Source organism: Bombyx mandarina, chromosome 06 (assembly GCF_030267445.1).
Source record: "Bombyx mandarina strain Sakado chromosome 06, ASM3026744v2".
NCBI classification, from domain to species: domain Eukaryota; kingdom Metazoa; phylum Arthropoda; class Insecta; order Lepidoptera; family Bombycidae; genus Bombyx; species Bombyx mandarina.
Window position 1 is genome coordinate 7,827,496 of NC_143213.1, and position 26,278 is coordinate 7,853,773.

At 35.4% G+C, this 26,278-nt stretch overlaps 2 protein-coding genes across 7 annotated transcripts; one reads left to right on the forward strand and one right to left on the reverse strand.

The window, feature by feature from the left end:
- Positions 1-1,403: 1,403 nt before the first annotated feature.
- On the forward strand, positions 1,404-25,499 carry tau (microtubule-associated protein tau). Of its 6 annotated transcripts, XM_028169742.2 has the most exons (10): positions 1,405-1,546; positions 12,865-12,978; positions 15,884-17,294; positions 17,438-17,481; positions 17,555-17,714; positions 18,154-18,362; positions 19,237-19,422; positions 19,779-19,808; positions 21,363-21,533; positions 21,852-23,090. In XM_028169742.2, exons 2-10 carry the CDS (start codon positions 12,955-12,957, stop codon positions 21,915-21,917), a joined length of 2,301 nt encoding a protein of 766 aa, XP_028025543.2. In that variant the 5' UTR covers positions 1,405-1,546; positions 12,865-12,954; the 3' UTR covers positions 21,918-23,090. The 6 variants fall into 6 exon arrangements, with proteins under 6 accessions (XP_028025542.2, XP_028025544.2, XP_028025543.2 ...); XM_028169741.2 differs by lacking the exons at positions 21,363-21,533; positions 21,852-23,090 and adding an exon at positions 24,204-25,499 and having other exon boundaries at positions 1,404-1,546; XM_089728285.1 differs by lacking the exons at positions 21,363-21,533; positions 21,852-23,090 and adding an exon at positions 20,461-21,351.
- On the reverse strand, positions 4,673-6,667 carry LOC149502816 (uncharacterized). Its single transcript, XM_089728286.1, has 2 exons — positions 6,491-6,667; positions 4,673-6,276 (listed from the first exon to the last, which is right to left on the reverse strand). The coding sequence occupies exons 1-2, from the start codon at positions 6,552-6,554 to the stop codon at positions 6,068-6,070; spliced, it is 273 nt and encodes a 90-aa protein (XP_089584412.1). The 5' UTR covers positions 6,555-6,667; the 3' UTR covers positions 4,673-6,067.
- Positions 25,500-26,278: the final 779 nt, after the last annotated feature.

Sequence of the window (26,278 nt, forward strand, 5' to 3'; positions counted from 1 at the left end):
TCACATGAGACAGAACTCATGAAAAGGCAAAGGGGGAAAGCGAAGTGTTTAGTGCGGAGCACATCTCTCCCATCACCGTCCCCCTGGGGACGCCGGACTGGCGGTCGTCGGCGCCACGACCACCAGCCCTCTCGGTCGGCAGGCTATCCGGAGCCCGCCTAGATGGCGCCGGTTAGAGTGAGGAATACCCCGCTGGGTCAGAACCAGCGTGGGTCGAGGATAGCCGGCCTTCCATCACCCGGATGCTCTTGCATAAAACGCGTGCAGAGCAGCTTGCACGACGTCTTCTTAGGTCCCCCTCGCCGGTCCCCAGACCGACATATGAGGGGGACCCGTGGGTGAGGAAGCTTACGGCCTATCTGATGTTAATTATGTAGTTACCGAACCCCGTACACGTCACAGCGTGAATACCGCCACCTACAATGAGACATGAGGTCTAAGCCTCAATTGTTTTGCTTAACAGCTGTTCCATCCTTCAAAGTGGAGCGCAGTACTCATTAATAGCAAAAATAGGCAAAATCTACAAACATCTTTATACATCTTTTTTTATTTAGGAATATATTTCAAAAGTAAATTTTCATTGGAATTAAAAAAATACATTTTCCAAATTTCCATATAATATAGTCAGTATATATTATCTCATAGGGTGTTCCGTTCTTAGGGTGCGCGCGCAAGTTTTTCAGAGCGCAGGACGATTGAACTTTCAGAACCTAAGAAACTTTAGATATGGGCAATTTTTTTATTTAATTTTACTTAAATAAACATTTAACCCCTTGGGTGTTAAGCAATTACTAAACTCACACTGAATAGACATTAGCACTGAATTTCGTTCTTCACTTGAGATGTGCGTTGAAAGTCTTAATTTATTTGAGGTAACTTCGAACCGTGACATCTTATTCGCTTTAACAATTATAAACTTATTTAATTTATTTTTATTATATTAATTAAATTGGCTAATTTGATTCTATTGTACGAAATTATTCCTTAAATGTATAATCGACGCATAGATACGCGTTAGTTTATTGAACACATACTAATTACTCAGTAATGTATTATAATACTACATTATGATCCAATCACGGCATTAACTTACATGACTACAAGTACCCCGGCCGAAATACCGGTTAAGCCAGAAAGGTTCTAAAATTATTAAATCAATTATGTACAATTGATTCTCGGAACTACTGAGTTATTCACTACACGGAATCATACCGTCATTGAATTCAACAAATGATTAGGAAGGATGATCAAATTATGCTGATTTTTTCGCTTTTTAACAAACATTGTGTACCTTTAATATTAAACTTGTTTTTTATCGTATAAGTTTTATTTTCATGAAAATATTAGAAAAACAAAAAAACATTGACGTATCTAAAAATTTCCGAGATCTTCACGGAGTCGGCTTGCCGATAGAGGCCGTACGTATCACGGCACTTCAGGTTAAACTGGCGTCCATTGCGGGACGCACCCCCTTTCAGAGTTTTTCAATATTAATACCCAGAGTTTGAATAATTAAGGGCAGTTCTTTCGTCACTTTTGAAGCTAGGTAAGTCATGCGAAATACACATAGCACTATAGACGCTTCGTATAATTGCATCTCGAACATTCTGCTTCATTCGATCATGTCGGTGTGTCAGTTGCTGGACATTATGTTGTAGATATCGATCCTGTCCACACGAATTATTGCACATGTACCTACATGGACTCTGTAAATAGCGGAGGTTGTTTGTTAGCACACCACCCTGTGCGTGTTTAAGTAAAAGGTACTGCGTAAAATGGACACGCACGATCCATTCGCATCGTACAATACAATTTCGTTTTAGATATTATGTTAACATACAGAATTTCTTTTCAATGATAGATATATCATCATTATGGACGATTGATCCAATCGATCTTTATCGTTACGTCATTTTAGATTTATTTACTTTAAATCGAAAAGAACGTCACAAATACCCATTCAATTATTTCTTGTCTGTATCAATAAGAATGATACAAATAATCACAAATATAATCATGAATACGGATGTAATTTGAAGAACGTAGTTTTTTTCAACGTGAAGCTTATGATTTCGATTTGGCCCCGTAACTGAATGATTTGAACAATTATTTCCTATCACCCTTACTTAGATTTAGTTTTGATTTTCGTTTTTGTGAGCAACTAATCAATCTTTTGGGATTTATGAAAGTATCGCAAAATAAAATTCAAATTCTTAGCTTGTAATTTGTAGTTTTCGTTCGATCAAATCTTATACACTGGAAAAGAAATATATCTACCCGTTTTCAATTAATCTGTAAATAATAATACGTAAAGAGAAACAGAAACTATATTTAACTTTGGAGATGACTCAGTCAGAGTCATGGACGAAAGACATTTGATCTTGAGACAAACACTGTTTATTGGCACCCACAACAAATTACTCTTTTGGTCAGTTTAACTCCATATTACGTACATTACGTAGCTATTTGTTTGAAGGTGAACTGCGCATTCGTGTTTTAAGATATCGTGGCTTTTAGTAAAGTATTAATTGAATGTTTACATTATTTAATTTTTCTGCTTCTTGCAAAAGCATGTACTTAATAGAAACGTTTTAAAGCTATATAAATAAAAACCCTGTGAAATATTATTATGATATTCAAAGCGGGTATTAAAATCGGTATCCAAAAGAAGATTGAAACTTGTCCCATTTTAGTTCTTTTGAACAATATTTTATTATGTAACTATACTTGAGATCTTAGAACTTATATCTCAAGGTGGGTGGCGCATTTACGTTGTGGATGTTTATGGGCTCCAGTAACCACTTGACACCAGGTGGGCTGTAAGCTCGTCCACCCATATAAGCAATAAAAAAGAAAAGAAAAAATAAGGAACATTTGGAACATAATTATGATGAAATATTCACACATCTTTAGCGATGGGTTTTCAAAAATTACCTTCATAGTTGTAGCTCTAGAATGAGTACAAACGGAAGATTTCCGTGTTCTTTGTAACTTCAAGTCTCCAGTTCCACTAGAAAATAATTACTTAGAAGTTACTTAGAAGTAATTATGACCTCAACGTAAGATAAAATAGATAATTTGGAACGTCAAAAAAAACCCACAAAAAATGTTAGGTTGCTTCTTCATAAGCTATATCTCAGAAAACCACTATCATCAAAACAACCGGATCTATGAAGTCGTTGATATTTTTAAAAAAGAACGTTTTTACAATAGTTGAGAATAAAATTTATTGTAACTATTGTTTCCCTCAAAAATTTAATGAAACAACGTGAGAAGTGAATCCATTTTAAAATCGAGTAATATAAATTTAAATTGTATCTTATCTACTTATCACAATTAAAGATAATCAGGACAGCTATTTTATCTTTCACTTTTACCTACGAAACGGTATCATAGTCCAAGAGACTTCTTGAAAAATATCTAATGTCCTATCTATTCTAGTGTAACTAAGCTATTTAAGTTCGGGGTAAATAATTTTAGTGAAGTTTGCGGTAATGAGTCTTTTTTTGTTATTTCGTCGTTCGTTTGTGTTTTTGTTAAAACATTTAATCATAAATAAATTAATTTTAATACATTGGCTTTAATCGGGCCTTCTTTTAAAGTATATTTTCGTTTGATCACCGGCTTTATTCTAAAATTGTTTATGACCCCAACGTGGGTGACCATTTCATTCTAAAATTAAACGTACCACATTTTATTGGAACGCACAAAAAAAAAAATTAAGTAAAGCTCTTCAGTAACGGTATTGAAACTCTGTTTTGAATGTCAAGAAATATTCCAGTTCGGAGAAATTCAAGAGATTACGATGATGTACTTTTATTTCTCACTCTTTGTACAAATTCATTTAAATTAGAATTGGGAAAATACACGTCATTGACCTTGCGCTGTCACACCGATGAAACTCCGTATACCTACCTACACTCATTTTGTGAATCTTTAAATTAAAAGGAACAGGTGTTTTACAATTACGTTAGTCATCAACGTCTTTCGTGACTCAGCAGTGAATACCGAACGAAAACGTAAATACTCACCCCTTTCTTTGTAATTTTATTCAAGATATCAACTTAAATCCAATATGTATTTGTTTAATTAAAAAATTGTTATTGTACATTTTTAATAATTTAAACTTTTAAACTGGGAACAAATCACGCACGGTTATCCGGCCTCGAATTAAGATTCCCTGTGTGTTATGGGTATCGGAGATTGACATACATACTTATATACGTTTAATTACGTATGTACATATATATGAATATATGTACTGATATATGATGACATCCAGACAAAGAGCAAAGAAACCTGTTCATCACATAAAATTAAATGCTTGTCCGATCTGGGAATAGACCTCATGACCCTCGACGCACTGCTTCGCACTGCCCCGACCAGTCAGTATAACGTTAAATTATAATTAATTAATTAATAATTGTAACAATCATAATTCTGAAAAACTATTTTTGGACGCCTGATGAAAGCCTAATCTGAAATTTTGTGTCAGCACTATTCACCTACAAAATAACCCACATTAGTATGTAATATAAACTCATTAAAATGATTTGCCTTTTATTACACTACAAATTTAATCGTAAATCAAAGGTCCATCCTACTAATTGAAGTATAATGCCGATAATAGAACCAGTTAATGTTTAAACCATTATATTAAAACAAATAAACATGTTTAATAATATCTCATTTATTTTGATTCTTTAAAAATATATTTTAGACCTAACCCACAAACATACTTTAGTCATCATCGTGAAAAAAATACAAAATTTAGTTAAAAGTAGATTTGCTCTCAATGAAAACTAGGCAACATAACATGACGTGTATGTATTCGCTAAAAAAAGAAAAGTATGACAATTAAGGTCGCAATATTATTTGGAAGAGAAAGACCCGTGGAATCATGCCTTCGTTAAGACTTCTAATTTGTTAATACTATGTAGTTTTACTTATACTTAGGCAAAAGTTACCATAAGATTGACATGAAACATGTACTTGTTCCGTCAAAAAAAACATCTATTCGTTCTTTCACGTATGGAACTTAATGGAAAAAGTACGTCACATCCGAATAAATGAATAGAATCGTAGCGTGGAACGGAAGGCCTTTGTCTATCGCTTGACGAGATTGGCATTGTGAAGTAATTGTGGTCAGCATTATACTAAAATGTGTTAATTAATCTAAGACTATTCCTTTATTTTCCTGTATTTTCTTGATTATGTCCACATAGGTATAGGTATATTAAATTATTTTCATTTTTTATCAAACGAATCTAATTTAATAAATTAGGATTTAATGTTTTTATCGTTATAATGAACCTTTAAATTATATTCGTGTTAAAGTCATTGACCCATATTTATTTTTGTAATAAATTGAGTTACATTACATGCTTTCTTCTAATTGTACGACGATGTACGTCGCATATTTGCTAGCGTGCTAATGTTATTTGAATGTCGTTGTCACGGAAACCGAAATTATGACTTATTAAAATTTTGTTATTCTTATTTTTGGAGGCGAAGATAACGATATATTTTGGATGGAACTGAATTGAAATTAAATATATTTATTTTTTTGTATAATATATTTTTTGCGAAGTAAAACACGATATTTACATCGGAAGAACTGTTTCAGTCACAAACATTAAATACAACAGAGATCTATTTAGACAAGATGAAAAAGTTCTTACTATCATTTAAAAAAATAGATATGTACATACATAATACTACATTAACAATAAACAATACAGCTGCTCCAATTACAGACAATAACACACTGTATATCTAATCACATATTCTCTTATCGATTACTATCGTCATCGATAAGTTCACATTACGATAGTTACAGCAATCTTTAATAAAACTTATCAACCACAATTTACCGAAAACTGACGCAAATCGAGTGACGCCGAAGTTTTCTCTCGATTCGTCGTCAACGATACACGTACATAGTTATGTATACATCGTGGCATATTTTTGTACGACTCCAAAAAGCCCGTGTTCTGACAAAATGGCATGCTGCCATTTATAACAATACTTTTATTCTAACGTCTCGAGTAGAAAAATACCCTATTCCTTACGGAAAGAACTCGTGGTGTTGAACTTTCGATTGTGGAGGCGGCGTGGGAGGGATGTCCAGCGGAGGCTTCAGTAGCCAAGGATTAGACTTGCTTTGAGGTGTTGCGCCCTCGATTTTCTTCTGACCACCTGAAGGAGTGAGGTGCAACAACGGAAGCTTGCTTTTTGGACACATCGGGGGAACCTCGGCTTTTGGCTGCATACTGCCTGATTCAAAAACAAAAAAGACATTTAAGTTTTTCCAAGCTTAGTTTTATCATTTAGATATCTTTAATTAATACATAGTTAGTACAATAATCCGTTTTAGAAGTTTACGATTTAACCAAAGAATTTAAATTACTACTGAAACTATTTAATAGAAATATATTTCATATTTCGTTATTTCAAAGAGATACTCTAAATAAACAACAACGCAACTTACTGTTTGTGTCCAAATGTATGTGTTTTAATCGTTGCGTGATTTGTTCTTCACCGTTTACAAACATTAAGATTATTATTTAAACAATCGGTCAATTCGACTCGGCGGTTTGATGTGAAGTGTACAATGCTTTAGATTTCTGCTCCGTTTTATATAAAGTCTGAGTCACTTGGCAAGAAAAACTCTATCTGAGACCACGTCACTCGTCGTCTGACGCTGAGCGCTGTGACGCCAGTACCTCGTTCACCCTCACCGCTCTTCATTTTAAACATTGTGATTTATTATATATGTGTGCTGGTTTCTATGTTATTTACATGATTTTTATGACATACGTCTTGGACATCTCAAATCTCTGAATAAAATATAACTAAAATTAAAATCCGGGGAAATAGTTTTACGTATCAATTGTTCGTTACGGCTTGAAGAGTGCGACGGCCGTAATGCATGCAACACAATTCGTCTTTTCACATTAAAAGTGTACAATTTCCAAGAATATTCGAAATTGAGTTATACGGAATCATTTGGTATCACCAGTATTTTTCTCATAATATAAACACTGTCAAAAGAGCGTAGTTTAGTTTTATTTTTTTTATTTTTGGGTAACCTATGTTTTGACTACTATTAAAAAATGAATACATTATTTTATCTTACTTTAAAAGACAGATAACGTAATTGGTAAAATAAGGAACTTCGTTCCAAAATAAAAAAAATAATATTTAAGCTTTTAACATTTATTTAACTAACACTTTTAAAACACTCTCCTGTAAAATGAGTAAGTTTTGAGATTATACAGTTTTAATGCGAGAAGACGAATTGAGACTTTAACCTCAAATCTTAAGATGGATGGCGCCATGCATGGTGCGATATTTATGGGTCTGGTAACCACTAGCCACCAGGTAAGCCGTGAGTTCGTTCACCTATCTATGAAATAAAAACAAATATAATAAAAACTTTCACTATTCAGCATTGGGATATGAGACCTGAAATTCAAACTCAAGTATCATAGTTCGTCTTTGCAAAAATAACTAGGAAATGAATTTTAAGTGAAATTTCCAGTGGAGTGTGAAAACCGTTTATTTAAATTGGCAATTTAAGTCTTTAATTTCTTTTTTACTAGTATGCCATTGGACTCACACTCCAAATAAGTTTTATACCTATGATTTTTAATTGACGATTCTAAATGATTTCATTTTGTCTTGTTCGTTTATATTCGTATTTTGTAAAGCAAATATAATGAACTTTTTTTTCTGCCCCCTAATCCACTAATGTAATAATTAAACCGTCATTTCTTTAAACTCACTCACACATACGTGACGCTGTAATACAAAAACATAGATAGTGAACAACATTATCTTAAGTGATAAAAGTTTTGTATTTGTGGCCATAGTAGACATGTTTTGTATCACGTTGTCTTAAACTAAGTGGCATTTAACTTTTTCACCGCAAAAACAGGTTAAATTTTCTAACGGTTTAGCGCCAGACAGTTTTTTAGAAGTAATTTAGATCTTGAACTGTCTATAATACGGGAAGATCACGGTCACATTTTAATGACGTCTTTTAAAATACTATTAACTAAAAGAGATGAACAGTAGTTATTGCTGAAAAATATCTTTTTTATTTATTGCTTAGATAGGTGGACGAGCTCACAGCCCACCTGGTGTTAAGTGGTTATTGGAGCACATAGATATCTACAGCGTAAATGCGCCACCCACCTTGAGATATAAGTTCTAAGGTCTCAGTATAGTTACAACGGCTGCCCTACCCTTCAAGCCGAAGCGCATTACTGCTTCACGGCAGAAATAGACAGGGTGGTGGTACATACCCGTGCGACCACAAGAGGTTCTACCACCAGTAATTACGCAAATTATAATTTTGCCGGTTTGATTTCTTCTGTATAAAAATGTTTAAAGCACGAACGCTCATTTTATAGAGCCGTTGGAATACATAAATTATTTTACTACGAGCTCACCCTCCTAAAGTGCGTGACTCCCGAGAGAGCCACGGTGTCTGCCAAATATTTTCTTGTGAACTATACGCGTTCAAATTGTGACCTGTATTCATCGAAATCTGTACGCACATAGAGGACTGAAACTTATAGTACATACTAATCAACTAAATATAAACTGAGTAGGAAATAACAAGAATCCAGATCTTTCAGAATATTTATATAAACAAATAAATAGGTTTGACGTCGTATAGATGGTGAAATTATTTCCTTGTTTACGTTTCTTTCTTGACATGTTTTCTGGGAAAACATGTAATTTGTTAACGTTAACTGTTTGTAATTTGCACTTAACTTGAATCGATTCTAGCTGTAAATTTCTAGCATAGCGCCTAGAATAGATAGATCTTATAGGAATTTTTTTGTAGTGGACAACACGTTTTTTGTAACTGAATTCTTAAGTCGCCGAATTGCTTTTTTTTATCCTACCTAAGCTGGTAGCCTAGAGAGGCTATTCCAGCGGAACCTTAACTAGTAGGTGAGCTCACGGGGCTCAAACCTGACGACGATGCTAACACGAACACTAGCAAGAGTCGTGCTTCGCAGAATCTACCACCGGATCGGAATCGCGACCCACTGAGAAGATCCGGCGAGAAACTCAGTGGGCTGTGTCTGAGAGTTAATTTACTCGTCGAGCCCTTCGTCGCAAGCGATGGGTTCGACGAGAACGGTGACCGGTGCTTGAAGTACCTAGAAGCACCGTTAGTGGATCGGGGGGATCCGAGATGACGTGTTTTGGGCGACGTCGACTGCTTTTCATTCTGTCCGCAGGATCGGGAATGTAGTTACCGGCGGCCACGATGAGAAGGTTCTCGTGTCGTGCCGCTTTATCGAAGTGGGGCGAATTGCAAAATAGAAATGCCGCATTTATTACTCCATGAATAATCTTGAATCGGCAAAAGTACAGCGATTTCTTAGATCTCTTGGTGTCGGTAAGCTTGGTGACAATAATAATGCATTCATGATGACTGTCAATAATCTCAATGCTCAGTTTGCTAAGTTACCAGTCATACTGAATAGCGGCGTCAAATATTCCACTTTGACGTCTTTCCCAGTTGTTATTTAATATTTTATCTTTTACACCAGATTCCGAGCGAGCATTCCTATCAAAATATTCATAAAACTTATCAAGGTCGCATTTTTTTCATTTTTTTAGAGTAATTTGCTCTAATCTGTACCACATGCATTTTCTTTCCCTTGATTCCAGTAACCTCACATCACTTTGTAAGAAAGCTCACATCCTCCCGCTACCCAAAGTTCCCAACCCTTTTATCCAATAAAAATACTGTACTTTTTCCATTCGCCCCATTCTATCCAAATTCGTAGAAAATACAATTCAGAAGCAACTGTCTCTTCGTTTTTCCTCGAGCACCCTGTGCGATTCATAAAATATCTAGTTTTTGTTCTGATATCACCTGTCACTACTACAGTGACTACTACAATGACAGGCTTTCCAAGGTGATGGAGCTGTTATAGCGGGTTTCGCTACGTAGATTTAAAAAAATGAAATACAAAGTTATGGAGGCCCGATGCTAGTCACGCGCACTGATTTAGAATTGGGAGTCGACCGCTCCGGTCGGAGGATAGGAGAAGGCTTGATCGCTCAGGTCGGGAGTTGGCAGAAGACTGACCGCTCAGGTCGAGAGATGGTAGAAGACTCCACCGCTCAGGTCGAGAGATGGTAGAAGACTCGACCGCTCAGGTCGAGAGATGGTAGAAGACTGGCCGTTCGTGGGGCGGACGGAACAGGAGAGCTCGGGAATGCTGATCGTGCAGCTTGGTTAAGGCTGTCAGCCAAATAGTATTCATACTCCTGGCATTGCTGAAGTCCATGGGCGACGGCCCTCGCTTCGCTTCGGAAACTGTAATTTATTATTGATTTCTGCACTATTTAATGGATGTTATTATACATATAAACCTTCCTCTTCAATCACTCTATCTATTAAAAAAAATCGCATCAAAATCAATTGCGTAGTTTTAAAGATTTAAGCATACATAGGGATATAGGGACAAAGAAAGCGACTTTGTTTTATACTATGTAGTGATAATAAATTCCATAACGCAATCTCTGTTCTCACATTTTAATTTCTATGCGAAAAGTCTGAATGTGACGACTTGCAATCGCGTTACAAAATAGCGACTTTTACGATTCTTTGGCTCTTTAGCTGTTCTCGCAGTCCATTCTGGAATTTCTTTCTGCATTTTGCACATGCTGGCACCTCTGTTGATGTTTTTAAAGAACGAACAAAGGAATTTTCTGTCATTGTAATTGCTGACGTACATGTTTTTTTTTGGTAAATTGATATGTATTTTAATAGTTACATATTATACCAGATGATTGAATGTATTTGTGCTTATGTGAGAGGGAGAGAAGGAGAGAGAGAAGGACAGAGAGAGATTCTATAAATATATTTTTCTGCTAGGAAACAAGAGCACATAAATACAATAAATGGGCTGCTGTAGTCTGCAAGTGTCTAAACGCTTAATGAAAAAAAAAGTGATATGGTTGTATCATGCAGATTATTTTATTTTTTGAAAGGATCATTAAATTTATCAACAGGCACTTTGAATTAAAAAAAATTCGGACATACCCATTACTTATTAGGTACTTATTGCGTTACATGTAAACACAAAGAAGAAGTGATTGACGTAATCTTGGAAATATAATTTTATGCCTATAATCTTAATTGTAAGGATTATTCTGAGTTCTTAAGTAAGCAGATTTAATATATCTCAATGTGACTTAAGATTAGTCTGATGTGTTTTAATTTTTTTTAGCGTGGGTTCAAATTTTATAGTATAATTGTGAACTTGTTTGGTTGTTTCATTCGTGTTTACATTTGAAGTGTGGTAACTCAGTTGTTTTATATTAAACTAGCTGTACCCGCAACTACATTCGCGTGGAATTTAACAAAACATTACTTTATATTATAATAATTTTAGATTTAAAAAAAATAGAAGTAGCTTATGATACTTCTTATTGCATCAGTCGTCTGCCAGTGGAAGTCCCGTCAACGGTCCAGCCGTTCCAGAGATTAGCCAGAACAAACAGACAAACAAAATTGTAAAAAATGTTATTTCGGTATATGTATACCATATACCATATATACAATCATATGCATGGAGTAAAAAGCTATTTTAATATTACAAACTGTCACTTCGATTTTATTTATTTGTATGATGGTCCATGACTTAATCGTCTTTAACTGACTTTGGCTGTGCCGCTCTCGCACTGTGTAATAATGTTTGCGGGTTCACGTTTTTATTACGAATTGGTTATTCCAGCCACGGGGACATCTTGTTGGGAATTAGAAATGGCGGCGCCTCGATCTGTTATACTAAGAAATTGATATCACTTTTAAATGTTTAGAAGATTATTCTTAAAATGGGTGAAAACATAATACACAAAATGTAGTTTTTAATTCAGTGTCATCGGTGATGTTTCTACCAAACTGATTTGTATTGTAATTTGAAAAAAAAAACTGACCATTCGAATGTGTTGACAGGGTTTTCCGTGTTCAGTACTTTGATATAGATTGCATATATGTAATACGCGACCTAGCCGCGTTCCTACTCGGTCGACTCTACCCCATGAATTGCAAGCGAAGTAAATTGTCTCTTTATAACAAGGTGACACTGTACAAAACATGCATACGTTCTGTCTTGACTTATGCAAGTGTAATGTTAGCTCACGCGGCCCGTACACACAATAACTCTCTCCAGGTCATCCAATCTTGTTTCTGCAGGATAGCCGTCGGAGCACCGTGGTATGTGAGGAATGTAGATTTACACGACGACCTAAAATTAGTACTGATACGTAAGTATCTTAACGAAGTGTCAGAACACTACTTCGACAAAGCGGCGCGACACCAAAGCCCTCTTATCGTAGCCGCCCATAATTACTTATCCGATCGCGCTTAAATTCTCTCAGGTTGAGCCCGTGAGCTCAACTACCCATCCGCGCGTAGCTGAAATAGCCCCTTAGGCCACCATATATGTAGGTATGAAAAAAATATATATGTAAAAGATCACCGACATAAATACATCTCCAGGTCTTGTACAGAGATTTGAATATATACCTTTTAATAGGAAGCACCGAGCCACGACCGCGTCTTGAAAATTCGTATTCGGAAATAATTAAGGTCATTGTTTAAATCAGTTGGAATTTACCGTTTGTCAGACGGTTCTACCAAATGTTTCGCTTGATAGTCGTAATTGTTTCATTGTATCACAGCAGACGCAAGTATTGTAGTTCACGCAGAATCGGACCATTGTCTCACAAGAAATAGAAGCCTTACACCGAAGCACCATTATGGCAAAACGTAGTCTACGTGTTGTTTTATGACTGATCAAATCTTTTTACTATTTTTTATAGTTTCAAGATAAGAAATTGCCTCGTGTGAAGAATTTTTGGTTAAACTGTACTGTTTGAAGATTATAAAATTTAAGTTAAGCCCCGAGAAATATGGAGGCAAATAATGCAAGCCGGGTAAGAGGACTTACGATCGATGTCACCTTGGCACGACCGCAAAACGTAAAAAGCTGCACAAAAATCACTCTTCAAATTGTTTAGAACCTATATATCGTTTTTCAAAGCTTTTCACGGTAATTGCTTAAATTTCCGGCTGAAAGAACTCAATTTTCGACTTTCATTGTAAGTTTGAAGCCGGCTATCATAGCTGTGTAAATCATGGCCATGAAAGTCTGAAAACCGTAATAAGCGTACAAGGGAAGCTTTTGAGTATGTTTATTTTTTAAATAATCGATTAAACAACCCTTAGAAAGTCATACCGATCGTTAAAGATTGCCAAAATAAATTTTATTATTGATAAATCTATCATAAATATGCACAATTCATGTCAGTGCTAGACGGATTGCAGATTTCTGTACCATGTTAGTCAAATGCACGAATCTCGAAGACAATAAACAGCCAGACATGCAATGTTATTGTATTGATGATCGGTTATCTATAAAGGCTGGCGAAATGCTACAGCCTTTTCATGTAAATTTCTTAGATCGGTAAAACTAGAATCACGCGATGAGGACGTTTACCTCACTCAAAACAAGCAAAAACAAGTTAGTACAAAGCTTACTGAATACCTGAATACCTATTGTTACGATGTACATACTAGTGTTATAGTTACGTGAAAACTCTTCAAACTTTTGAACAACTTCAGTGCAAATATTCAAGGCATTGCAGTGCATACAATTCCAATAAAGTGCTAGTAGAAAACAATGAAGAGTCTGCTAAATTTAAATATTAGGGTTGACGCCAAATTGAAATCTAAATCTTGCCAGAAAACAATGTTACGACGAATACTAATTTATACATGACATTAAACAGGGATTTTTTTTAAAGTTTCAAGACTTTATGGAAACGTGCTACACTAAAAAAGCCTGCTTGCGTGTCACGGTCCTATTTCAGTTACAATAAAACCCTGAACAGGCACCATTTTACGATGCTTTTAACGACCACAGTCAATATATCTGATACCTATTGGATGCTACCTACAAGTTTGAACAGTTCTAGTAACCTGGTACCTATGACTAGCCGAAGGTTTTGTTTAATTCATTTTCTTATGTTTTAAGATTAACCGCCTGTCTGACTTTAATTGTCTTTGAGACTAGGCTAGGAATTAATGGATTAAGATAGATCAGAACATCACTGTGAATAAGTCGCAATAGTAGGTCGAGACGACCTGGACCTATAGTACATCATTATGTATATGCAGTCGACATCAGTGCGCCATTTCGCGAAAGCGGCACGACACTAGAACCCCCACATCGTGGCCGTCGGTAACTACATTCCTGATCCTGCGGACCGAATGGTAAACAGTCAACGTTGCCCAAAACATGTCGCTTCGGATCCTCCCGTTCCATTAACGGTGGTTTTAGGTAGATAGCACAAGCACCGGTCATCGTACTCGTCGAACCCATCACTTGCGACGAAGGGCTCGGCCAGTAAAGTAACCCACGGACAAAGCCCACTGAGTTTCTCGCCGGATCTTCTCTTCGAGTCTCGCGTTTCCGACCCGGTGGTAGATTCTGCGAAGCACTGCTCTTGCTCAGGGTCAGTGTTAGCAACTTCGCCAGGTTTGAGCCCCGTGAGCTCACCTACTGGTCTGGTAACGCTGATATAGCCTCTCAAGGCTATCACCATAGGTAGGTATAAAAAAAAAGCTCGACTAAATTCTGATGATGGCTGTTTAGACTGTTATGACGCTAGTTCCAGACCTTTTGATGGGCGTTAGACCTAGACTTTATGTTTCAAAGTAATAATATTCACGTTTGAATGTCAATGCACACTGTTAACCACTTAACATGATATGAGCTCATTCACCAGACTATGCGATAAAAAAATTTAAATACCTTATAATATGTTACTGAAATTGTATGTATATGTACATGAAATAGTTATTTTAATAATGAAATCTGATGTTTAGTAATCCGCCATTAGCTTTAATGTGTGATAAGGTAAATTTGAGGAATGTGTACTTAAAAATTTACAAGCCAATATATGTTTTTGTCTTTAATAATCTTTATTTTTTAAAGTAACAACAACAAACGGTGTAGTTAATAATTTACTACCACAAAGTGGCTTTTAGATATGCCATTGTCACGATACTTCACAATCACTGTGAAATATTTCCTTCCGAAACTAACGTTCTTTTGTTTTATGGTGAGGAGTGTCTATTTTTTCCGCCGACAATAGCTAACTGACTAACTGACCTAATGGCCGACTTTGTGACAGTTTATAAATCTTAATGGTACGTTCAAATCAGCATATCTTGTGCGTTCGAATCTAACATAAAATAAATAATATATAAATCAGAAACAGACTTTCTCTCCTATTAGTAATGTGCGTCTTCATGCGTCACTGACCCATATTATATAATGCAATAAAAATTTATAATTTTAAAATAAGTAATAACGATGAATAAATTTCTATTATAGTTTGGTCACGAAAGTAGGTCATACCTACATACGTAATGGTCCTAATGAAAATAGGGTTTTAATACCATTTTTGTGAAATAAATTATCATTTATAACTTTTCAAGAATTGCTAACGTTCATGTTGTTACCGCTCTATTACAGGTCTCAATATTATTATTTTATCATTGGTTTAAAGCATTGCAACAACAATCGCTTTGATTTTTTCAGGAAATTACACCGGAATTTAACATGGGATTACCTATCATTGTAATTTTCATATAAAAGCCCTCGTAATTGATAAATTTACAAATGTACAGAGGATTTAATTTTTAGTTTGGCTTACTGTGACAGCGAAGTTTTTTTTATAGTTTTTAACTATGTTTATCGTATTTTATTATAAGTAGTTGTTCTTTAGGTCTATTCTTGTACTGTTTTTTAAATAATAAAAATTATTGTCTAAGGCAACGGCAGAGAGCGTTCTCCAAGGCGCTACCACTGGGACAGTCGGTTCCGATTTATCGGGATCGGCGCAACCACCTCCGATCCGCCCACTTATAAGGACAGATTCTCGGCCCAATTTTGCACCACAAGCGAGACCTGCAGCTCCTCAGCAAGGTCAACTTAGACCTAATTTTCAGCCCGGTGGCTTAATAACTGGGCCACAGTCACTCGGACCTAGAAGTGGCGTGTCAGCACCTAGGAATTCGGTTCCTTCAAGTCCACTGGGACCTCAACAAGTAAGGCCTCCACCATTGCGGCCTTTTGGACCACAATCTATTGTCTCTCAACAAGGTCCAAGACCTCAGTCACCAACACTTAGAGCTCCTCCTCCGAACAGTCTGCAATTTGGTCCCAGACAACCTGTCAGTGGGAATATAATAACGCCCGACGGCAACAGGCCTCTTGCTACCCAATTGCCCAACGGGGCAAACAAAAACGGAGCACCGCCAGGGCCTGGGCAACTTCCTCGGCAACCCTCGCAGGGAGCTGAATCTTTTGGAATAAATAAGAATAAAGTCGTCAACCTGGAGAACCAAAGCGATAACAAAAATGAAAATCAAAACGGAAAAGAAGCAGATAGCTTTGACGCGCCGGGGATGGCCAAAGGACGAAGTTATAGTATTGCTGCCGCTCCTGGTGCACCAAGCCCGCTTAAAGCAGAAGATGATCGACGCAAATCGGTTAGCGCCATAGGTGGTAGATTAGATGAGTTTGGCATTCGAAGTCCGGGTCTTGGGCTGATACAAGAGGGAAAAGATAGTAAGGACAATTTGCGTAGTTCAAAGGAAAGTATTCGATCTGTGTCCTCAAGTGATGGAGCTAAAGATGTTGTTGAACGTCCTGAATCGCGGTTGTCAGCAACGAAAATGACCGATTCTTTTATTGGGTGTTTTCCTGCTGCAACAGCCAGTAAGAAGGTAGATGATGACGATGATGTGATTTCACAAAATAATGGAACTAGTAGAAATATTTATATTGATTCTGCTAAAGCTCCAGCTAAAGAAGATTTATCTGAACGTTCACCTTCACTGACTCGCAGTGATGATTCTCCTGAGCCTAAGCAAAATTTATCACAAAGCTCTATTTCAAATAATAAATCGCAAACTATTACACCAGAGCCGCAACGTCCAAAAACTCCGAAGAATGAAGTTAAAGCCGTAACACCGACGCATATTAAATCTCAAGTGAATAACGACCCTAAATTTGTTGCCACTCCGACTAAAGTTGCACCTAAGTCACCAATCCCCGATACAAAACCACCGAAATCTGCGACGCAAAAACCAAATGAGCTTAACACGTCTATTATAAGTTCTGATTCTAAGAAATCAACACCTCATAAGTCCGCATCGGCTCCCAAATCGCGTCAAAAAGGTAAAATTATAAGATCTTAATTTATTTTAATATTAAAGTTGACTTATAGGTGAGCCAAACCTATTTAGGCAATAAATCATATTTACTGTTCGTTTTTATGATTAGGCAGTTTTCTGTTCTACAAATTACAATTTGTTTCACAGAGGGAGATAACGACAGCGGAGTTGACGAATCTACACAAGGAAATGTGAGTAATTAAATGATACTCAAAATCTTTATCATGTTCGATTTATGTGAACGACCTGTATTTTGTTTGCTAGGATCTCAATGGATCTCCTAGCTCTCCGAACAAGAAAATCGTAAACAAAACGCCAACAAAAGAAAAATCGAGTAACAGTCTTAGGGCGAGCCTTTCTCGATCATCGAGCAAGAGTGCAACAGCCAAAACTCCAGAAATTCCTACCCCGACCGAAAAGAAAAGTAAGCAAATGTATTCCTTGTATACAATATAATGAAATATTTTACAGCTTTTTTGGTAAAGTAAATCGCGAAAATATTTATTATATCAACAACTCACGAAATTCGAAGAAAATACTACACGTAATACTAAATGGGCAATGCGATAAAAGACTAAAAATCTTATGACCTAAAATGATTTTTAGGACTTTAAATTTACTTAAATGCGGGCTTCTAAGTTCTCGGTATACAAATCTTACTCTGTTAGAGGCTAGTCAAATGTTATTCCGACACTTAGACTTTTCGGATCTAATGTCATTCCTCTGCCTTCTACTATTTATCTTCACACACCGCGCGCGTGAGTTTTGTAACAGCGTTTGGGTCCTCAAGGGCAGATCTCCTCACAGAAAATATTAGAAACTGCGGCCTGCCCTTAAAATTTTATAACTCTTAAAAATTACAGAAGTACCGATGAATAAAGTTCAAGTTGGGAATGCGCCGTCGCCAAATTTAAAGGCCGTGAAATCCAAGATAGGATCTCTGGATAACGCCACATACAAACCCGGGGGTGGTAAGGTTAAAATAGAGAACAGAAAACTGGAGTTCGGAAACATCACACCTAAAATTGCGGCTAAAAACGAAGCGTACACTCCTAGTGGAGGAGCTAAAAAGGTAAGGTACTATAAAGCGTGATTTTCACTTATTTTGTTTAACTGAACAAATTGAGTACAAGTAAAATATTCAAACTAATGATATTTAGTGCAGTAGATATGATAAAGTATCGTTGTCGATGCAAAATCAAACTTTATCTTGAAATGATTTCATGTATGATAATGGTTAGTGGTGTGGGTACTAATTTTTGTTAAATGTTATTGAATTTAATTAGACAATTTGGCATTTGAGTCTAGGTTTTTTATCGTTCATGATACGCAGCTGACAGTCTACTTGATTTTTTCTAGCTACTATATCCCATAGAAGACTTGAATATCAGAATCTACATTATTTCTTCATGGTGAACATATCGTGAAATACGTATTTCCATTAGACATTTCTACCATTCATAGGAAAATTATTGCTTTCCTACGGGATTCAAACCGCTGCTTTAAGCACGAACATTTCAGTACGTAGGCACTTTATTAACGTGCGTTATTATACGCTATAAACTAATAAACTTCCTCATTCAATAGACCCAGCTATGATTTTCGCCTGTGTCATCGGTATTGAAAACCTACTTAAGATACATGTATCAATGCACCCACGCACAGAATATCTTTTTTTTTTAAATAGCCATGAGTCACAGCCTGACCTTATTGACCAGCAGTCACAGTCCGTGACTACTATTTCAACGAGACAATCAAAAATGAGAAATTGTTTCAACGAATGGGTGTATTTTTAGACAGATTTAAGGATGTGTCTAGTCACATGTGATACATAGCATAGTAGAAAAAACTATCCAATTGGAGTGAATCAACTCATAATAGGTACACTAAAGATTTCAACACATGATATTTATATACTTTTTAAATATACGTTTAATGAAATTCAGATTGTCACTAATAAACTGGAGTGGAACGCAAAATCGAAAATCGGTTCCCTCCAGAACGCTTCTTACAAGCCCGGCGGCGGTGATAAGAAGATCGAAACAGTCAAGCTAGATTTCGGCGAAAAGGCAAAATCGAAAGTTGGCTCCACAGCTAATATCACCCACAAGCCCGGCGGTGGTGCAATCAAGGTAATTAATTACATAGGATTAATTCGATAAAAAAAGACATAAAAATTGATTAACATTCACCCACGTTACTTTATTGAGAAAAATACAGTGAGTATTTGTTTAATTTTAAAGGTAAAAGTAATCTTTAAATTGAGCTTTATGTATCAGATAGATACTACCAACGCCACACGAGTATGTCGGCCTAGTAATTGGATATAATATGTATATTAGACAATTGTAGCTTTAGAAGTTATTTTCACTTTCAATGTGTCGCACGCTGGCCAATTTTACGGTTAAAAGATTTGTATATATCAACAATCAATAACATACTCGTAGATTAATTAATAGTAAAACGATTGAACGCTGTTGTCTTTTAGACGTCATTGGATAAGAACGGAACGAGAACAGTGAGTAATATTTATATGAAGTTTGTGTAGCACATCGACTACTTATTGCACAATTTTATTCTAATACTAGCGGCCCGCTCCGGCTCCGCTCGGGTCTTTAACAAAAATTTCAACGATATTTCACGATGTTTTATTTTTAAAATAGAAGAACTCTTATTGCGGCATAACTATAATAGTTCGACATATGCTGTCAAGACACTTTTTGTAAATAATAATGTGTTCTGCAAAGTCGTAGTACATTATTTTATTCTATCATCAATAGTTTTCGCAGGGCACGCGATGTAAAGAATATTTTAGGTAATTTTTTTACAGATTGGGTTACATTATTGGAGTAAGAATCCCTAATTTTTTTCAAAAAAGATTATAGCTCATGTCACTCGGGAATAGTGTAGCTTCCAAACAGTGAAAGAATTTTTCAAATCGGTTCAGTAGTTTCGGAGCCTATTCAATACAAACAAACAAACAAATCTTTCCTCTTTATAATATTATTATAGTATAAAAGTATAGATTATGGCACGGAAATAAGTGCTTCCGTGAAAATATTAATACGTAGGTTAATGCAACCAACGGATTGACGTCAGATGCTGATATAAAAAAATTAATTAAATGTACATTACGGGGATTATTCCTAAAATGATCTTGTTGTTTCTAGTTTGTTAAGTGGGCGTTGCCAAGATGGAGAGCGTCTCATAAACATTTTTCCTATCATTCTTTATGGAGAAAGGTCAGTTGGGCGCAACTTTGTGCCTGATCGACGAATGGCATGAACAAATGTTTGTTTATATGGAATGATAGGTTATGTGGCTGTCTAATTTTGCCAAAAGTTCACTGACACAATGTTTAGATCAAATAAAATAACTCACTCGTAAATTTGAAATAAAAATAATAAACATAAATAAACTATTGAAATTTTAAATAATAAATAAGCTTGATAAAACGGACAATAAGTTTAATTTTTTTTTTAATTCGACACTGAAAATTGGCACATAAACTTAATATTATCTGAATTAAATTAGGTGAATGTATATCCAGTCGGCACGCGCACACAAACACATACATCGTTTTGCACGCTACGAAATCAATAAAAACTTCTCTACTAAAAAGCTACGAATCGTACACGACAGCTCACCACATAAGTTTCAGCAATACAACATCACAACTCACTGTTTTATTGAAACTTTTACAACACCACTGAAATTATTTTAGTTGAAAAAAATCACTTTTAATTCCGGTGATAGGCAGTTCGTTATTATTGTTACGTGTAACAACATCGGTGACGATTATTATTGACAAGAATATAAAATCTTCGGATGAATTGCAATTGAATTATGTATCACCCAAAATTAAAAACAAATATGTCGTTGAAACAAACATACCGTATTTACCGAGTAAAAAAAAAAAATTTTAAATAGAGTCATCACCTCCCTATGTCCCAATTCGCAATATTTCAAGTTACATAGGCATTTTGTAATACGCCGAACGGATTCTATTTCCTTCTGTTGCACCTTGTGTCATATAGAATTTTATACATCTGCACACCAACTTTCTAAACAGATCGAAAACCAAAAATTGGAATTCAAAGCTCAAAGTAAAGTGGGTTCCTTGGATAACGTAAAACATAAGCCAGGAGGTGGAGACATCAAAATATTTGAAGATAAAGAGTATATCAAGCAGATGACTGGGCAGTCGCCATTGCCAACAAGTCGCAGTCACTCACGGCAGGAGGTGAGGGCTTGAAGCCGGAAGCAGGCATTTTGATCATGGCGTTTTTTGCTTTCTTTGTTTTCTTGGTGGTGGTTAATCACGACCTCATACACTCGTCATTTTTGTTTCAGCCAGAATATTTGTACAAGTTTTATTGATTCAAGAGGTATTCGTTTTTCTCTGCGAAACTTGCAACTCATACATTCATTTTTGTTTTTCTGTTTGGTTTTCTATTGCTCTTGTGTCTAACATAGCGTTTTGTTTTTGTTTGATTTTGAATACGTTTTGTTTTATAATGTTGTTTACGTGGTGATTGTTAATTTATTTTTTCTGCTTTAGAGTCCACTTCCACCAGCTTCACAGCTGCCGAAATCGGACGAAAACTTGAACGAAGAGCAGAGTTAAATCACTACCAGAAAGACCTCGCATTTTCATCTATATTTTAGTCATAAAATGTACTAACAGTCTAATATTCAATTATAGTCCATTGTGTATGTTTTCTGTTTGTTGAATGTATTGATATTAACTAATGTTTGTTGAATGAATGATTTTTGTCAAAATTAAAATAGATAAAGTCAATAATTTGTGCATATCCGTTTAGCGTCTAAATAAGTTTGGATTTTGTAAGGAAGGTAAAAACTGTTTGATCTTTGATTACTTTAGTTAATATGTACTAATTACTTTATTTTTACTGTCAATATTACCTAACCATTATATTACAAGAGTGCCAATTTACTGTATGTTAGAAAGATTGTATTTTATTGGATTATATAAACAAAGCTATATAACTTGTCGACAAATTATAGTCTCCTTTAATTTTCATTGTGTTTTACTTTGTACAGAGGCAGTAAATGCGATTTGCACCTTATCAATGTAAACAGCAACAGTAATAGACGAGAGTAGAGACACAGATTATTAATAGCAATTTCAAATTGTAACGTGCTTGAAACTAATATTGAATTGTATGTTATTATCTTATGCATATTATTATATTATTAGAGAAGTTCTTTTTTTAATTTTTCGTTAATCCCGAATAGTGTAAAATTGCACCTTTGTATTGTACCTATGTTTTATTATTTGGGTAGTAGCCGTTTGAATAGAGTTCTTGACACAGCCCACACGCGAGCAATGAAATACATTAGTTATTGGTATTAAGTTAGTTAATCAAAGTTAGCTTTTTTACAGCTTTAAAGCTCATAGCGTTGAATAAGTTCGCGAAAACTATTTTTTTCGTTCGATAGCTGTGGCGAGAACAGAAGGGGCTCGGGATGGACTGACCAGATTAATAGAATTTAATGTTTTTTATTATTCTAGAAGTACGTGTAATTAGGATTAGGTAGTATTTATTGATTCGATGTTTAAATTAGTCACAAAACAATATGTAACCTAAATTTTCCTTTGAGAATGTATGTCACTTGTATCGCTGAACTATCTAGCTTTGATAAAATATTTTTTACCGCTTCGCAATTACCATTTACATTGGCAACGTAGATATTAACTGTAGAATAGACAAACAATTGATTCGAACATACGTACGTATTACGGTGATTATTTAATACAAGTTTAACATCAATAAAATTTGTGTTTCATTTTCGTTTCTGTAAGGTTTCATCTTAAATGCGACCAGTTTACAGAACCATATAATTTTGTATCTGTACCTATCTTAGTCCCAAACACATGCACCAGCACAAAGTAGAAAGAGGAAAATTCATTTCGGAAACGTAAGGTGAGTCATTTATTCTTTACTATATTTACTTAATTATTTTCATTATCTTTGATGTTAGTTTTGGAAATCACAGTCGTTTTAATTTGTTCACATAGTTAAATAACATTTATCGATGCAATTTCATATTTATGTCGAGTTTTTGTTAATCATTTCACGTTTTAAGTGTCGCTTGAAAATTTCACCAAAATTAAAACAATTGAAGATTTAGTATGGAACTACTTAAAATATTATTCAATCATTAGGTAAACTTATTTGAAACAACGACTTCAAGTCTAAAATTATAGCCGGAAAAATTTGAACTGTTTGAGCAAACAAGTTTATTTATTACGTAGGCCTCTTAAAATGTAAGATAATTGCTGTAATAGTTCGCGTTGACTGATCTCCGGTATTAAATATCAGTTTTCGTCTTACATTTTTTTCCTACCGTTGCTGATAACCTTGAGAGGCTATATCAGCTTTATCATAGCGTGTAGGTGAGCTCTCGGGGCTCAAACCGGAGTGTTGCTAACACTGGCCCTAGCAAGAGCAGTGCTTGGCAGAAATCTACCACCGGATTGGAAACGCGACCCACTGAGAAGATCTGGCGAGAAACTCAGTGGGCTGTGTCTATGGGTTCGTTTTACAATCATCTTGCGAACAAGGCATTTTTTGTATCATTGGACTATTTGCTCACGTATGCAAAAATAGTTCAATTCCATTTTCTCTAACATAATATTGGTTTTTTATTTTATTTTTTATTGTCCTTGCAGGCAGACGAACATACGGCCCACCTGATAGTGAGTGGTTACCGTCGCTCATGAACTTCAGTAATGTCAGGGACAGAACCAAGTCGCTTCCTACCATAAACCAGAAATGAAAAAGAATTATCCTGTTCATTATAAGTAAAATAATAATAATATTAACCTAACAATATATGTTTCACTATATTCCTTATATTGTTTATGATATTTATCATGTGTAAACAGGATTACTACGAGAGTGAATGGGAAGAGGATCGTCCAATCTCTCGATGCAGATCGGCGCGTACCCCTCGTACACCAAGAGCGTTGTCGCCTCGTCGCCATCTCCCTGAGCTAGACGAGGTGTTAGTTCAGCGGAACAATGAGAGAAACAGACGTGCTGCTCGTCCAGTCAGCGCGAGAGATCCACCACGTTCATCGTGTTCAAGACGAGCTTCAATCACACAGCGTCCAGCTTTTTCCATTTATTAACTATTATACGTGCATGTCATGCTTAATGCCCATTAGAAAAGTTCTAGCACCGTATTTTAAAGTTAATAGGAAATTAGAAGTTCACTTTCGTGTTCACTCAAGCTCATCGAAGTTCAGTATTTTCTAGGGTTTTTGCGAGTCGTAGACATAATTAAAAATTAGTTTCAAAAGTACAATATGTCGCGCTTTTTATTGTCATTTTATATTATTTCCGACATTCCGAATAATTTACTGTTTTCGTGGCCTAGGACGACTAGCGTGTTAATCGTTGATATTTGAGCAATATGATTGATTGAATGTTCAACTTTAAATTATACAACAAAATAATTAGTATTCAATAATATTTGATCAAAAGAACGCCACTTATCACTTATTTATACAATTCCAAATGAGTTGAATTACATTTTCAGTTTCGTTGGTAAATTTTAAATTAAGGCTTGTGCAGCCGCAGCTGTCTCCGTGAAATTATTGATTAGTTATGTGATCGAATACACAATTTCAAAGGTAGCGGAATCCTTTAAATAAAAAATATAATTACACACCTTAATAGGTTAACATCGTCTTCACTATTAAAGATGGAGAAACGTAGTTTTAGCACAAATTATATCTGGGCATTGCATTCATGAGATAGTAACTTGTTTTAAAGGAATCGGTAGAAGTTTTAAAGCATCTAAATGATGCTATTAGATATGAGTCGACTATTATCAAAGCCGGCAATGTGACTTTTGGACAATTATTGGTAAATCAGAAAAACGAATTATTGACTTTGTATTCCATTGGCAGTCACAAAACTCTTCTGAACGACATCTTAGATAAATAACAGGTTAAGTATTAACCTTTATTTAATGCAGGTTTTGAACAGTATTCTTTGAAGGAGACGATTATATTCAAATCAATCTGTATTGACATATCAATAACATTCTTTTGTCCAAATGCACAGATTGCCACCTTTGATAATAGACGACTTATATAGTGTTGTTTCAATTGCACCAAAGGAGAAATTGTACGAACATTTAGTACAAAAATGATTAATAAAATGATTCACAAACATTTGTTGTTTTATTCCAGAGGCTCCCAAACTTATTCTGTCTACTGCCCACTTTGAGTATAAAGTATTTTTTAGCGCCCCCTTTTTTCCACCTACTTGAAACCACTATAGTGAGAGCTCAGTCGGTGTGTAAGTCCTCCTAGATGAAATTACAAATCACCTCCTAAGCCTCTACACAACGCCCACATTTTTTTCTGGGTCTCTTAACGCCCCCCTTTAGGCCTACAGCGCCCACAAGGAGGCGTTATCGCCCACTTTGGGAAAGTCTGTTTTATTCGAATTGTTTTGTAATTTGTTATAGAAATGTTTTGTGGGCCCGAATAGTTCGTATCAGAGCTCCATCTATTTCTGCTGCTAACACAGATTTTTATAATCGGATAAAAGTTACTTGTGATGTTAGTGTTATCTAAAAAAGTTGATCGATTGACAAACAAAGCAGAAAATTACACATAGCTATCTTTGTCTACTTACCTATAGATAATATCTTCCATTAGGCATAAGGTGGAAATGATTATATTGTATATAATGGCCGTTCCACCCTTGCAACTATAAGACTACTTCGAGCAAAAATAGACAGTACAAAATGTGTCGATATTCTTTCATTCTTTCCAAAGATTCCTAGTTCAAAGAAAGAAAAAATATTAATGTTAATTACTTTTTAATATTAATTAAATCTGGTTTTATTATACGATTCTATGATTATTAATGAAAATTAGGAAATTAAAATCTTTATTGAAATTATAAAATAATATATCCTTTTTAGTACTACATATTTTCATTA